At 52.0% G+C, this 16,252-nt stretch overlaps 2 protein-coding genes across 2 annotated transcripts; both read left to right on the top strand.

The window, feature by feature from the left end:
- Nucleotides 1-1,209: 1,209 nt before the first annotated feature.
- On the top strand, nucleotides 1,210-3,534 carry LOC144105581 (heat shock protein 68-like). Its single transcript, XM_077638700.1, has one exon. The coding sequence runs from the start codon at nucleotides 1,329-1,331 to the stop codon at nucleotides 3,249-3,251; it is 1,923 nt and encodes a 640-aa protein (XP_077494826.1). The 5' UTR covers nucleotides 1,210-1,328; the 3' UTR covers nucleotides 3,252-3,534.
- Nucleotides 3,535-13,718: 10,184 nt separating this feature from the next.
- Nucleotides 13,719-16,043, top strand: LOC144105580 (heat shock protein 68-like). Its single transcript, XM_077638699.1, has one exon. It carries the CDS (start codon nucleotides 13,838-13,840, stop codon nucleotides 15,758-15,760), a length of 1,923 nt encoding a protein of 640 aa, XP_077494825.1. The 5' UTR covers nucleotides 13,719-13,837; the 3' UTR covers nucleotides 15,761-16,043.
- Nucleotides 16,044-16,252: the final 209 nt, after the last annotated feature.

Raw genomic sequence — 16,252 nt, 5'->3', positions numbered from 1 at the left:
AGCACTTCTTCGGCGCGGACAGGAAGGTTACCAAGTGTTGTGTGTGTAATGGCGCCTTAACCGGGAGCCGATCAGGCAGCAATAGCAGCCAGAGCCGCTTCCAGCTCCCGGAGAGTGAACGGGTGGTCCAGATCGGGGTTCGGTCCGCCCGAGTAAGCCGGGTAGGAAGATGACACAAGGGGCAGGAGATATCGAGAGGCGAGCTGATCAAAAACATCGGAGGGAGTCCCCTGAGTGGGGGCTTTAGAGTGGGAGCAAGGGCAGGTAAAATACCATGTCCTGAGCTTGGCTCATCGCATCGTTGGGCGAAAAGCAGGGCTGAATGGGAATCGAACAATGGGTACTAAAACGTACTCATTACGATCACGGTTTTGCAAGAAAACATGACTTCAAAAGCTTCAAAGTAAACAGCAATCCCAATCTCTGTTCCACAAGCCGACGAGTAGTACACAACGATAAAAACGAGGCGAAATTCCGACTAGGTAGGTAGGCCTCTGACATTGCTGGCACATACCCACTGCGGGGGAGTGGCCAAGACACAGGCGATTAATTGCTGGGTACACGAAAGTTTTGACGGGAAAAGGAGTGGTAATAGTATGTAGGCTGATAGATTGGACGACGCAAGGACAGGGGTCCTGTTAAATTGGAGAACGGAGACGGGACAATGGCTTAATGTGCATAATAGTATACAATGCCTGTTAATGTTTCAATGTCGTAGTGACTGAAAGCGGAAAAAATAAACTAGAATGGGAGTCGCTGCGTTTGTTGGAGGAAATTTTGCACAGCAGAGCGCTCTAACCGACTGGGCGCGGCCATCTTCCTCAGCCTAGCTTGTTTTGATCCCGCAATTTCTCGAACGTTCTCGCGTGCTCTCGGATATGTCTACAAATGGCTGCGAAGGCCTTGGAGCGCAAAAAACCAAACTAGAATATTTAGTGCGCGCAAACTTTAGTGTCCAAAGAGTTGCTTAATTCACTTAGGCACGGTATTAAGGGCACAGTGCACCTCTGAAGCAAGAAAAGCGGCCCTACATCGCGGCATCAATTTTTTTTGTATTCTTTTTGCTCTTCGTTAGCCGAGAGCAGACGACGCGAGACCACTCTGGAGCTTTCCTACCGCCGACGACCAATCGCAGAGCAGGTCGCGTGACGTCAGTGACCCGCTTTGCTTCGATTGGTTGGCGCTGCTCGCGTAATTTCTGGGCGCTTCTAGAGAAGCGCGCGAATGGTATAAATGCCGCGCCGCGCAAAGCGTTCGACAGATTTCACTGAGTGCATCAAGCGAACGAGTGTTCTGAACGGAACGCAACTTTCACAAACACAATCATCATGCCTAGCCGAACAATGGGAGACGTGCCGGCAATCGGCATCGACCTAGGCACCACTTACTCTTGCGTGGGTGTGTTCCAGCACGGCCGCGTCGAGATCATCGCCAACGACCAGGGCAACCGGACGACGCCAAGCTACGTGGCCTTTACGGACACGGAGCGGCTGATCGGCGATGCAGCGAAGGCACAGGCGGCCATGAACCCGGAGAACACAGTGTTCGACGCCAAAAGGCTGATCGGACGCCGCTACGACGACCCTAAGATCCAGGACGACCTCCGGCACTGGCCCTTCAAGGTGGAAAGCGACGGAGGCAAACCCAAGATCAGCGTCGAGTTCAAGGGCGAGCGGAAACGCTTCAACCCAGAAGAGATCAGCGCCATGGTTCTGAGTAAGATGAAGGAGACGGCGGAGGCCTACCTGGGGAAGAAAGTGAGCGACGCCGTCATCACGGTGCCAGCCTACTTCAACGACTCGCAGAGGCAGGCCACCAAGGACGCCGGAGCCATCGCCGGCCTCAACGTGCTGCGCATCATCAACGAACCCACTGCCGCCGCTCTGGCCTACGGGCTGGACAAGAATCTGCGCGGCGAGAAGAACGTCCTCATCTTCGACCTGGGAGGCGGCACCTTCGACGTCTCCGTGCTGACCATCGACGAAGGCTCCATGTTCGAAGTGCGCTCAACGGCGGGAGACACCCACTTGGGAGGCGAGGACTTCGACAACCGAATGGTGGAGCACTTCGTGCAGGAGTTTAAGCGCAAGCACCGCAAGGACCTGCGGGTGAACCCGAGGGCGGTGAGGAGACTGCGTACGGCCTGCGAGCGCGCCAAGCGAACCTTGTCCAGCTCGGCCGAGGCGAGCATCGAGATCGACGCCCTGTTCGAAGGCATCGACTTCTACAGCAAGATTACCCGCGCCCGCTTCGAGGAGCTCTGCATGGACCTGTTCCGCAGCACCCTTGAGCCCGTGGAGCGCGCCCTGCGCGACGCCAAGATGGACAAGTCCCAGATCCACGACGTGGTGCTCGTGGGCGGCTCAACGCGCATCCCCAAGGTGCAGAAGCTGCTGCGAGACTTTTTCAACGGCAAGGAGCTGTCCATGGGCATCAACCCGGACGAGGCCGTGGCCTACGGAGCCGCGGTGCAGGCGGCCGTGCTGAGCGGCGACTCGAGCGACACGATCCGCGACGTGCTGCTGGTGGACGTGGCGCCGCTGTCGCTGGGCATCGAGACTGCGGGCGGAGTGATGACGCGCATCGTGGAGCGCAACTCGCGCATCCCCTGCAAGACCTCGCAGACGTTCACCACCTACGCGGACAACCAGCCGGCGGTCACCATCCAGGTGTACGAAGGAGAGCGCGCCCTGACCAAGGACAACCACCTGCTGGGCACGTTCAACCTCAACGGCATCCCGCCGGCGCCCCGCGGCGTGCCCCAGATCGAAGTGACCTTCGACCTGGACGCCAACGGCATCCTGCAGGTGTCGGCCCGGGACAGGAGCACGGGCAAGCAGGAGAGCATCCGCATCACCAACGACAAGGGCCGCCTCTCCAAGGAGGACATCGAGCGCATGCTGGCCGAAGCCGAGAGGTTCAAGCAGGAGGACGACGCACAGCGAGAGAGGGTGGCCGCTCGTAACTCCCTGGAATCTTATGTCTACGGGGTCAAGCAGGCCGCCGAAGAAGCCGGGGACAGGCTGACGTCCTCCGACAGGGAATCCGTGCTGTCCAAGTGCCGGGAGACCATCTCCTGGATCGACGCCAACAGCCTGGCCGAGAAGGACGAGTACGAGCACCGGCTCAGGGAGCTGCAGCAGGCCTGCATGCCCATCATGAGCAAGCTCCACCAGCAGCAGCAGCAGGGACCCAAGCATGCGTCGGCAGCTCCACACCATTCCGGACCCACGGTCGAAGAAGTGGACTGAGTTAGCCGCAGACTGTGATAGCTAGTCATTCACCCCTCATGTTAATTTATTGTCCATACCCTCATAGTCATGTAAATTATTTTTTCCACTTGTAGCGGCTGTTCAGTCAGTCGCTCTAATAAAGAGGTGCTTTTTTTTTTAAACGTGTGGCTTGTGTCTTACTGGTTTGGCGATGGGGGTGGCAAGTTCACCTTGACGCCAAACGCGCATTGCTTGCTCGGCGCAAGAGCAGAATTCGTGGCATGTTACCTTGCATAACCCCAGAAGCTAATTCAGACCGGGAGGAGAGGAACAGCGAGGTGCTGCATGGCGTCCTATGCATAAAGTTCTTCTCCTTGTCTGGACGCTCCTCCCTTCAGTTGTCCGAACGGTGATTTAATTGCATGACGTTGTTACATGTCAGTATAGGTCACATTGGGGTCATCCAGTCTTGCCCTACACTTCAGCAGTCGGTTTTCAGACTTATAAACGAGGGGTAACTGCATACCAATATGAGAACCATGACAAACTCATTTTACAGCTGCAGCTGCTTTTCTAGTGACCATAGAGCCCTTGAATGTGCTTCTGGTGACTAAAAGGTAAGTTGAAATGGGCTAATTAATGGCTGCTGGCTAAGAGCAGCGCAGGGCTTCATACAAGCGTTTCACTGCGGTACAGCAGTAGTGCATACCGTCAAATTGCTGTACGTGTAGCAGGAAGCATCTGAGCTCTCCATCTTGAAGGAGAATGCAGCATTTTGTTTGCTATGGAGGTTGGGGAAACAGCAGGTATGCTTCTATAAGCTTGCTACTGGCAACAGCGATTTGCATTGTTCCCCGTCTTTAAGCAGAATGTACAAAGTAAACTAAAAGGTTGCCGAATTGTTATGTTCAACTTTTCAGGCTGTTGTAAACGTCAGCCAGAAAAGTTAGGCGAGGCTCCAGATTTGCTCTCCTGTCCGTTTCATTACACTGCCTTTTCCAGTTGCCTGTGGTAGTGCATTTCTTCTGACCTGCTGTGACTTAATGAGGCTTCGTAAGACCCTAACAGTGCCTCGTATGTTGCACCGAGTTGAATGGAAAATGCGATCATTGCTAGATGTTTGCATTTTTCTTGAGGCCAGTGACTCAACTTTGTACAATTGCTCAAATGGATAATAATTAGGCTGCTTAACATAACGACGCAAGTGTGACAAGAGCAGAACATCTTTCAAAATGTTAACATACACAAAACCTGAACAACCAATCATTGGGTTCACTGCATTGAACACATATATGGCAGATGGCACGTGCCCAGCAGTATGTGGTGGTTTTTCTCAGAGCCCATAATTAGGGGCAGTAGTCATGACTAACTCTGGTTACTGGTAGCAAACACATTTCTGTCTCATAGTACAAGCCAGCTGATAAGGGGAGGAACTACTGGGACGACTGGTGTTAAGGACTTTGTTGTCAGCATTATCTGATAATTTTGACACTGTGTTTCTGCGTGCTCACAGTCTCTCACATTCCGTCAGTGCATATAAAAGAAGTCATTCATGAAAGCAATTGGTCATTTAGCACCTGGTAGTAATTGATTGTTTCCACATTAGACTGTTACCAAAAGTGCATGAATCGTCTGAATGCAGAGAGTTCACTGTGCTACGTGACTGGATGCACGGCCAGTATCTACACGACAGCTGGGAACTGCCGGTCTTCCATTTAATATAGGTCTGTTGTGGGCTAAAGACACTTGAATAAATATGAAACTTACAATCAGCTCCTCAACACTGTTCTCTTTGGGCAGTTGTGCAAGTGTGCACCTTTGCTTGCCAATGACATTTTCTCTGCCTCATTTTGGGTCCTGGAGGACTGAAGACTTTATTATGAAAGCTTCCCCGAATTGCGCTGATAGCAGCACGGGCACGACTGCAGCCCAGCATCCATGCACATGTGGCTACACACAGGCTCCTACGCTAACATTGTGTGTCATACAGTTTGGCACATAATCATCCAGCTATTCATCAACTTTGTGGGCCTGCCAACTTGATGCCAGGAGAAATTAACACGCCAAACTTGGGACAGCGTTTGAGCAGCACATGTTTAAATGTTCTTTGCTTCTTGAGTGTTGGCACGACCGTGTAAATGGATTTTAATTTTCATACCCACCGTTCTCCTCTGCCTGTCTAACTCATTGATCATCATTTGCAGTTCATCTCCTGAGTGACTACGCAAGGCAATGTCATGAGCAAACCGCAGATATCAGTTAGGCATTCTCCGTTAACTCTTATCCCCCCAAATGTTCCCAATCCAGGCCTCGGAATATCCCCTGCAAACAGGCGGTGAATAGCACTGGTGAGATCGTGTCCCCCTGCCTGACGCCTTTTTTTATTGGAATTTTACTGCTGACTTTACGGAGGACTACGGTAGCTGTGCAGATGCCATGGATCTCTTGCAGTATTTTGACGTAAGGCTTTTCTATACCCAGATTCCACAATGCCTGCACGACTGCTGAGGTTTCCACCGAGTCAAATGCTTTCTCGTAATCAATGAAGGCTATATACAGGGGTTTGCTATTGGTTTGTTCATAGAAGTTATATTCTGTGCATTTCCCTATCACCTGACTGACAGTGCGAATATCATCTATTGTGGAATGTCCTTTACGAAAACCTGCCTGATCATTTGGTTGACTGAAGTCCAAGGTTGCCCTGACTCTATTAGCGATTAACTTAGTAAACAGCGTGTAGGCAACGGACAGTAAGCTGATCGGTCTATAATTTCTCAAGTCCATGGCCCTTCCTTCCTTATCAATTAAGATAATGTCATGGTTCTTCCAAGCTTCTGGCGCAGACAAGGTGATAAGGCACTGCCTATACAGGGTTGCTTGTTTTTCTAGCACAATCTCCCCCGAGTCCATCAAGAGGTCTGCTGTTACCTGATCCTCATCAGCTGCTTTTCCCCTTTGCACTGCTCCTACGCCTTTCTTTACTTCCTCCTTCATTACCGACGGGATGACACATTTCTGTGCGCCACTGCCTCTCTCAATAATGTTCTGATCACTTTGGCTCCTGCGCAGATTTGTGAAGAACTCTGCGGCTACTTTAACAATCTTATCCATGTTGCTAGTGACATTGCCCTCCTGGTCTTTTAATGCATACATCTGGTTTTTACCTATGCCTAGTTTCCTCTTCAGCGCTTTTAGTCCACCTGCGTTCCTTGGAGCATGCACGATTCTCTGCATATTAAGCTTTCTTATGTCAGCTACCTTGCACTTATCTATTTAACTTCCCTAGCTCTGCTAGCCCTGCTCTGTCTGTAGGGTTAAATGCCCTCATGCTTTGGTGTTTCGTTATCAGATCGTTCGTCTCCTGAAATAGCTGCCCGGTATCTTGCCTGCGTATACTTAGGGCACGGCAGTGCCAGCTTCTCCGGATCATGAGAAGGAAATAACTAGAAGGATAAGAATGGAGTGGAGCGCATATGACAAGTTCCCTCGGATCACGACTGGCAGTTTGCCGAAATCACTGACGAGAAAAGTATACAACAGCTGTACTTTGCCGGTGCTCATCTTATATGGGGCAGAAACGCGGAGACTAAGGAAAAAGGTTTCGGCTTAAGTTGAGGACAATGCAGCGAGCTATGAAAAGAAAAATGATGGTGTGACATTAAGACACCGGAAGCAGGCGGAGTGGGTGAGGGAACAAACGCGGGCTAATGACATCCTAGTCGAAATCAAGGAGCTAGAAATGGGCTTAGGGCAGGGAATGTAATGCAAAGGCAAGATAACCGCTGGTCCTTAAGGGTAACGGAGTGGACTCCAAGAGAAGGCAAACGTAGCAGGGGGCCGCAGAAGGTAAGGTGGGCGGGTGAGATTAAGAAGTTTGCGGGGATACGGTGGGCGCAGCTGGAAAGGACAGCGTTAACTGGAGGGACATGGGAGACGCCTTTACCCTGCAGTGGGCGTAGACCGGCTGACGATGGTGGTGGGTACTGCATGTGTCAACGCTCCTTCACATTCTTCAGCAGTGAGCAAACAACAGGTGAGAAGCAGTGGGGATCACAGGATTACTAATGATCGACTAAGGGCTTTTGAGTGAGTGAGGGCAGTTTTTATGGGTACTCTGCAGTAGACTGTCTTTAACCACCCAACGGACTCGGAGGAGCCACATTCGTCATTTCTGGGTCATGGGGAGTCAAGCTGCAGTGTGTTTTCTGGCACACTTTGTCCCGTTTAATTCGACTGCGGCTCGATCGGCCAAAGAAGTTTCTTAATTACAACCCGAATGACGTCAGCACGGGTACTAAATGGGTACCATATTTAAAAAAAATATGTACTGTAGACACAATTTTTGGCTTCCATGTTTTGTTTTTTTCAAATAACGTGATTCGCATTAGCATGCACGGACCAGCCATATTGGCCTATGATAGTTAAATAATTTACAATTCAATTTCCTTATTCCATCTCGTTTTCGAATTGATCTACGAATGATGGCTTTGACGTGTACTTGGGATTTTTCGTTTCTGGATTAAACACGATTTCTACCCAAAAATAGGTCCCATAGGAATCTTAGTTTCCATGTGGACATAGCTGAAGACACCGCAAGAACATTAGCCGACATCTTGTACGCACATGCAGGGTGGCATTTTCAGTCAAACTTTTAAACTTCTTACAAAGCTTTTTAATTATGACGGCGGTTAATTCGAGCCCAAGTTCAAACGGTATGTTTTGGAAGCAGGAAGCAAAAGCGCGGATGCCAACCGACCGTCTCATTGCCACCACTGTGTCTAGTGCTACCCAGGCTAAAGGCCACCTGCTCTTATAGCCTCTTCTGCATTTAAAATGATTGCATTTCCACTGAAAGAACGGGTTTGCAGTGCACAAACAAAAGCAAAAATAGAAAGCTGCTTCAGAGACGCATCCGTGCGATGGAGTACATGATAATGTGCTCTGCAGAATGATTGTGATAGACAAGAAAAAAAAAAAATCAGATTTTACAGAAGGTTTGCTAAACAACCTGCTTTCCATATTATTCGCAAAGCAAAGAGCAAAAAAAATGTAAAGCATTTTAGATGCCAGACAAAAACGAATGCTCACAGCAACTTGTCCTTTGAAAAATATGACCCAATAAAACCCGACCTATGGAACATTTCGCCACCTAAATTTGTTGATGGTGACCGAATTTGTGGTCTCCAAATGTCAACCAATATTTACTCCCCGAATTCCGGAAAGAATAAATTCCGACCACTGCAATATGATCGCCGATACATAGTTTTAATCCACTAGAACACTGAAGCCAGCCTGCTTCACGAGCTGGAATGACAACAAGCAATGTGTAAGCAATTGCACTGCAGTTTTTTTTTCGTTCCCCAAATGAGAAAAACATCAGCTACATGTCAAAGAGATTGCTTGGCTGATGAAACTGAAACAGCATCACGGAGAAATTCAGTTACACATTCTTTAGTGGTTGCAAGCGAACAGCACACGGCGATCCAATTCTAATGTCCAACGCATGATTTGAAAGAAGAAAGCGCGCAACCAGTATTCAGAGGTTACAGTCCTTTATAGAAACTTGACCGGGCATGGTGAACTGGTGAACGTGTTCTTATTTAGAAGCTCAGCTAATTATTTAGAAGTAGCTAAAATATTAAAAAAAAGAAAATCGGTTTTGGAGGAAAGGAAATGGTGCTATTGTTGTCCCACATCTTGGCAGACACCGAATGGATGGGGCAGGCAAGTTAAGAAAGAAAGGGAGCTGGGAGTGAAAGAAGAAAGAAAGGAAGAGGTTATTCACTTTCCCAAATTCCACAATTTTTATTGATGAACTTTTGAGTCTGGATGGATTTTTCTCCTCTTTGGATGTGCTCCAAACTCTGGCCAATCCCTCACCGTGGCTATGTGCCCCTGCTTCAGAGCCAACAACACCTGCCAACCATGCAGAGGTCACAGAAGGCTCTTCCGTGAACCACCAGCACGTGTGGGGACATGGGGCTCTTATGTTATTGCATAATAGTTTTCAAATCGCCTTGCATGTGACATCAAATTATCTTCATCCAGCTTTTCTAACACAGTCGGAATTTCTTCAGTGATATGAAGGCTGTACGCATGTTTGTCCAATGTACATCATATAGAGCCCTCAAATCTGACCAGTGAGCAATCGTCACTGGAAAGGCTAAAGCCTACAATAAATGGTTGGCTACAATTGGCCTTTTCCTGGACCGCTAAGTAAGTGTCTACTTGGAAGCCTCTCCTGTGTAGAGGCGATCTTATTGCCGGCTGAAACATAAGGTTGCATGAGAAGATACAGGCACCAAGAGTCAGTCGGTAATGAAATGGACGCTGCACAGGAGGAGCTTGCAAGGAAACATTTACACTGCGGTCCAGAAAAACACCAATTGTAGCCAACCGTTTATTGTAGGCTTTAGCCTTTCCAGTGACAATTGTTCACTGGTCACACTGGAGGACATCTATAAAACGTATGTTGCATAGATCTGTACAGGCCTCATGTCACCGAAGAAATTCCTACTGTGTTAGACAAACAGGATGAGCCTAATTGAATGCCACGTGCATGGCCAATTGCAAATTATTATTAGACAGCATAAGCGCCCCATGCCACCACACCCGCCGGTGGTGCCACACTTTTCCAGCTGCAGGTTGGTTCATGTAAGAGCCAGATGCGACCTACTACGGTTGGCAGGTGGGAAATAGGAGCGAGGAAGATCCCCTCTCCTATTCTGGGGTTGAGGCTGGAAAGTGGCTACCATGGTATGGACCCTGTCAACATGCCGCCGAAGTTGGTACACAAAACAGCCAGCTGCGACCCGCCACCTGCCACGCATGGCAGGTGGTAAAGCGTAGAGGATGTAATCCCCCTCCCCACTTACAAAAAAGAGAGGACATCAAATTTTACTGTATGAATTGCGCAAGACGCACATGTATAATAAATTGGGGGCGTCTTCAACTACAGCACGGTTAATCAGAATGATCCTGCAATATTTCGCTGGCGTGCGCCCTTGCCCCTGCCTTGGAGCTCAGAAGTAAAAGGAGGGTGGGCTATGTGGATTAAACGGTTTTGTTTTGTGGAAAGCACGCTGATTTTTTACCAGAAATATCCTAATGACGGCTGTTAAAATAGTAGTAGTAGTACTAGTACACCTTTATCCGGCCATAATTTGCAGGCCGAGAATGTCAACCGCCGTGAAGACCAGCCGTCGCTGATCATCTTCCCCGTTAGCGCCACGCCTGTCAAGCCAGGCGGTGATGGATGGAGAAGGGCGGGGATAGGAACCTGAATGCTGAGCAGCTGCGCAATAGATGGGGCAATGGGCCAAGTCCGCATGGGTAGAGAAGCAGTTGGGACAGGAAGGGTCCGATCGACGACGATGAAGGGGGAGGTGGGAGTGGGTGATGACTGCTTCCATTTGGATGCGTAGGAGGCGGCGAGCCTTCAGCACGATGAGTGAAGAACGAGGGCGAGGGTAAAGGCGTTTGTCGAGCCGGAGCTCGTGGTAGACCTCCTTTATGGTGCGGCGCAGGGAGAATCTTGCACCGTCCTCCGAGGCCTCAGGCCGGGGATCAATGGCGCCCGGTAAAGAGCGTCGCAGGCGAGCTGATGGGCCAGCTAATCGCCGTCAATCCCTGAATGGCCAGGGACACGGCGGAGGAAAACGACGGAAGAGTGCAGTGCGGAGACCGCTCGTTCAACCATCTGTTGGAGTGGGTAGGGTGCGGTTTTGTACGTGGTAGACCGCGGCTTGAGAATCAGAATAGACTGTGCACTCTGAGAGAGAGGCAAGCAGGGCAAATGACTGCAGGGCATGCGCGACGGCGAGGACCTCGAGAGACAGTGGGTCCGGAGGGCGCAGGTGCGGCACGCTGGTGTGGGTTAAAGTTGCGGGAAGGTGGGGAGGTACAGGGCGCAGCCGCAGGAATCTGCAGGAGCTGGAAAGAGGCATCCCTGTAGGCCACACACTGAGTATCAAAGACAAGGGAATGGTGCTGCGCGGCTGCGTGACGACGGCGGGCGTGCAGGACGGGGAATATGTTGGTCGTGAGGGGGAGAATAAGAAGATTGGGAGCCGGACTGGAGATAAGAGTGGCAAAGGTTGCAGAGGTGGAAATGGGAATGAGAGAGCCACCCGCCTGAGCCAATAACCACCGACGGGTAAGGGAAACCTGGGCAAGCTTCGAGTCACGGCGTACAGTGAGAACAGAATGTAGAGGGTGGAAGAGGCCCGCGGCAAAGAGCTTAGCAGTGGAGGTAGTGATAAGGAGGTCGAAAGCTGCCTTGCAGAGGCCCAAAAGGGCAGTGTCAAGAGTGTTGAGTCTGAGTGAACGAAACGTAGCGTACAAAGTGCAAGACCTTGCTGAGGGCGAGCACATAGGCAATTTGGCACGCATGACCCTCGTGCGGACCTAAGCGCCGAGTGACCGCGTGCCGCAGGAGGTGAGTTATCGAGTGGCAGGTGGTGGCAACGAGGTGAAGGATGTGCATATTCTTGGCCGCACGCAAACAGAACCCAGGAAACTTTTGCACTGGGTGACGACAGGAAGGGGAGAGCCAGAAAGATGGAGAGAGACAAAGTGGTTGTGCGAGCGGTGGTATGAGGAGTGGTTGAGAAGGGGCAGCTTGGATTTCTCCAGAGCAAGAGAGAGGCCAGCAGTAGTGAAAAAGGAGTCGATGAGATCGAGGTCACATTGCAGGGTGTCCTCTATGTGACCGGGAGAGCCAGACAAACACCAGGGAGTCATGTCGTTGGCGTAAAAGATGTGGTGCAGGTTGGGAATTTTCGTGTAGCTGCGAGGTGAGAGGGGTCATAGCGAGACTGAAAAGGGTAGAAGAGAGAACAGCACCTTGAGGAGAGTCACGAGTGAGGTGGTGGGGGGTCGCGGAGATGGGTGTCTACTCGAAAGCGAGCCACTCGGTTGGCAAGGAATGGGCGGATATAAGAGTACACGCAGAAGCCACAGGCCAGGGAGGCGAGTTGAGAGAGGATGTGGTCGTGGCACACACCGTCGAAGGGCTTGCGGGCATCGACGGTTACAATTAAGTGCGCGAATTTGGGTGCGGGTAGGTGAGAGAAAGGAGTGCTGGAGGATCAGAAACATGTGCAGTGCATTGACGGGGCGTCGGAGGCAGACAAAAGAATGGGGGAAGAACCTCGAGAAAATTATAGATCCGAGTCAAGACCATTCACTCAAGGTTCTTACCACCGCACGACGTCCGGGAGATTTTGCGGAGGTTTGCCCGGCTTGTGAAGCATAGAAATGAGGGAAGAGGCCCAGGCCTCATTGAACGTCCGAAGGAGCACTTCTTCGGCGCGGACAGGAAGGTTACCAAGTGTTGTGTGTGTAATGGCGCCTTAACCGGGAGCCGATCAGGCAGCAATAGCAGCCAGAGCCGCTTCCAGCTCCCGGAGAGTGAACGGGTGGTCCAGATCGGGGTTCGGTCCGCCCGAGTAAGCCGGGTAGGAAGATGACACAAGGGGCAGGAGATATCGAGAGGCGAGCTGATCAAAAACATCGGAGGGAGTCCCCTGAGTGGGGGCTTTAGAGTGGGAGCAAGGGCAGGTAAAATACCATGTCCTGAGCTTGGCTCATCGCATCGTTGGGCGAAAAGCAGGGCTGAATGGGAATCGAACAATGGGTACTAAAACGTACTCATTACGATCACGGTTTTGCAAGAAAACATGACTTCAAAAGCTTCAAAGTAAACAGCAATCCCAATCTCTGTTCCACAAGCCGACGAGTAGTACACAACGATAAAAACGAGGCGAAATTCCGACTAGGTAGGTAGGCCTCTGACATTGCTGGCACATACCCACTGCGGGGGAGTGGCCAAGACACAGGCGATTAATTGCTGGGTACACGAAAGTTTTGACGGGAAAAGGAGTGGTAATAGTATGTAGGCTGATAGATTGGACGACGCAAGGACAGGGGTCCTGTTAAATTGGAGAACGGAGACGGGACAATGGCTTAATGTGCATAATAGTATACAATGCCTGTTAATGTTTCAATGTCGTAGTGACTGAAAGCGGAAAAAATAAACTAGAATGGGAGTCGCTGCGTTTGTTGGAGGAAATTTTGCACAGCAGAGCGCTCTAACCGACTGGGCGCGGCCATCTTCCTCAGCCTAGCTTGTTTTGATCCCGCAATTTCTCGAACGTTCTCGCGTGCTCTCGGATATGTCTACAAATGGCTGCGAAGGCCTTGGAGCGCAAAAAACCAAACTAGAATATTTAGTGCGCGCAAACTTTAGTGTCCAAAGAGTTGCTTAATTCACTTAGGCACGGTATTAAGGGCACAGTGCACCTCTGAAGCAAGAAAAGCGGCCCTACATCGCGGCATCAATTTTTTTTGTATTCTTTTTGCTCTTCGTTAGCCGAGAGCAGACGACGCGAGACCACTCTGGAGCTTTCCTACCGCCGACGACCAATCGCAGAGCAGGTCGCGTGACGTCAGTGACCCGCTTTGCTTCGATTGGTTGGCGCTGCTCGCGTAATTTCTGGGCGCTTCTAGAGAAGCGCGCGAATGGTATAAATGCCGCGCCGCGCAAAGCGTTCGACAGATTTCACTGAGTGCATCAAGCGAACGAGTGTTCTGAACGGAACGCAACTTTCACAAACACAATCATCATGCCTAGCCGAACAATGGGAGACGTGCCGGCAATCGGCATCGACCTAGGCACCACTTACTCTTGCGTGGGTGTGTTCCAGCACGGCCGCGTCGAGATCATCGCCAACGACCAGGGCAACCGGACGACGCCAAGCTACGTGGCCTTTACGGACACGGAGCGGCTGATCGGCGATGCAGCGAAGGCACAGGCGGCCATGAACCCGGAGAACACAGTGTTCGACGCCAAAAGGCTGATCGGACGCCGCTACGACGACCCTAAGATCCAGGACGACCTCCGGCACTGGCCCTTCAAGGTGGAAAGCGACGGAGGCAAACCCAAGATCAGCGTCGAGTTCAAGGGCGAGCGGAAACGCTTCAACCCAGAAGAGATCAGCGCCATGGTTCTGAGTAAGATGAAGGAGACGGCGGAGGCCTACCTGGGGAAGAAAGTGAGCGACGCCGTCATCACGGTGCCAGCCTACTTCAACGACTCGCAGAGGCAGGCCACCAAGGACGCCGGAGCCATCGCCGGCCTCAACGTGCTGCGCATCATCAACGAACCCACTGCCGCCGCTCTGGCCTACGGGCTGGACAAGAATCTGCGCGGCGAGAAGAACGTCCTCATCTTCGACCTGGGAGGCGGCACCTTCGACGTCTCCGTGCTGACCATCGACGAAGGCTCCATGTTCGAAGTGCGCTCAACGGCGGGAGACACCCACTTGGGAGGCGAGGACTTCGACAACCGAATGGTGGAGCACTTCGTGCAGGAGTTTAAGCGCAAGCACCGCAAGGACCTGCGGGTGAACCCGAGGGCGGTGAGGAGACTGCGTACGGCCTGCGAGCGCGCCAAGCGAACCTTGTCCAGCTCGGCCGAGGCGAGCATCGAGATCGACGCCCTGTTCGAAGGCATCGACTTCTACAGCAAGATTACCCGCGCCCGCTTCGAGGAGCTCTGCATGGACCTGTTCCGCAGCACCCTTGAGCCCGTGGAGCGCGCCCTGCGCGACGCCAAGATGGACAAGTCCCAGATCCACGACGTGGTGCTCGTGGGCGGCTCAACGCGCATCCCCAAGGTGCAGAAGCTGCTGCGAGACTTTTTCAACGGCAAGGAGCTGTCCATGGGCATCAACCCGGACGAGGCCGTGGCCTACGGAGCCGCGGTGCAGGCGGCCGTGCTGAGCGGCGACTCGAGCGACACGATCCGCGACGTGCTGCTGGTGGACGTGGCGCCGCTGTCGCTGGGCATCGAGACTGCGGGCGGAGTGATGACGCGCATCGTGGAGCGCAACTCGCGCATCCCCTGCAAGACCTCGCAGACGTTCACCACCTACGCGGACAACCAGCCGGCGGTCACCATCCAGGTGTACGAAGGAGAGCGCGCCCTGACCAAGGACAACCACCTGCTGGGCACGTTCAACCTCAACGGCATCCCGCCGGCGCCCCGCGGCGTGCCCCAGATCGAAGTGACCTTCGACCTGGACGCCAACGGCATCCTGCAGGTGTCGGCCCGGGACAGGAGCACGGGCAAGCAGGAGAGCATCCGCATCACCAACGACAAGGGCCGCCTCTCCAAGGAGGACATCGAGCGCATGCTGGCCGAAGCCGAGAGGTTCAAGCAGGAGGACGACGCACAGCGAGAGAGGGTGGCCGCTCGTAACTCCCTGGAATCTTATGTCTACGGGGTCAAGCAGGCCGCCGAAGAAGCCGGGGACAGGCTGACGTCCTCCGACAGGGAATCCGTGCTGTCCAAGTGCCGGGAGACCATCTCCTGGATCGACGCCAACAGCCTGGCCGAGAAGGACGAGTACGAGCACCGGCTCAGGGAGCTGCAGCAGGCCTGCATGCCCATCATGAGCAAGCTCCACCAGCAGCAGCAGCAGGGACCCAAGCATGCGTCGGCAGCTCCACACCATTCCGGACCCACGGTCGAAGAAGTGGACTGAGTTAGCCGCAGACTGTGATAGCTAGTCATTCACCCCTCATGTTAATTTATTGTCCATACCCTCATAGTCATGTAAATTATTTTTTCCACTTGTAGCGGCTGTTCAGTCAGTCGCTCTAATAAAGAGGTGCTTTTTTTTTTAAACGTGTGGCTTGTGTCTTACTGGTTTGGCGATGGGGGTGGCAAGTTCACCTTGACGCCAAACGCGCATTGCTTGCTCGGCGCAAGAGCAGAATTCGTGGCATGTTACCTTGCATAACCCCAGAAGCTAATTCAGACCGGGAGGAGAGGAACAGCGAGGTGCTGCATGGCGTCCTATGCATAAAGTTCTTCTCCTTGTCTGGACGCTCCTCCCTTCAGTTGTCCGAACGGTGATTTAATTGCATGACGTTGTTACATGTCAGTATAGGTCACATTGGGGTCATCCAGTCTTGCCCTACACTTCAGCAGTCGGTTTTCAGACTTATAAACGAGGGGTAACTGCATACCAATA

This window comes from Amblyomma americanum, chromosome 9 (assembly GCF_052857255.1).
Source record: "Amblyomma americanum isolate KBUSLIRL-KWMA chromosome 9, ASM5285725v1, whole genome shotgun sequence".
NCBI classification, from domain to species: domain Eukaryota; kingdom Metazoa; phylum Arthropoda; class Arachnida; order Ixodida; family Ixodidae; genus Amblyomma; species Amblyomma americanum.
Note: the sequence above shows the minus strand (reverse complement) of the source record. Positions and strands in the feature narration are given on the sequence as shown.

Excerpts from the sequence above, each read along its gene's own strand:
- LOC144105581 (XM_077638700.1), top strand. The coding sequence starts at position 1,329 with ATGCCTAGCCGAACAATGGGAGACGTGCCGGCAATCGGCATCGACCTA.
- LOC144105580 (XM_077638699.1), top strand. The coding sequence starts at position 13,838 with ATGCCTAGCCGAACAATGGGAGACGTGCCGGCAATCGGCATCGACCTA.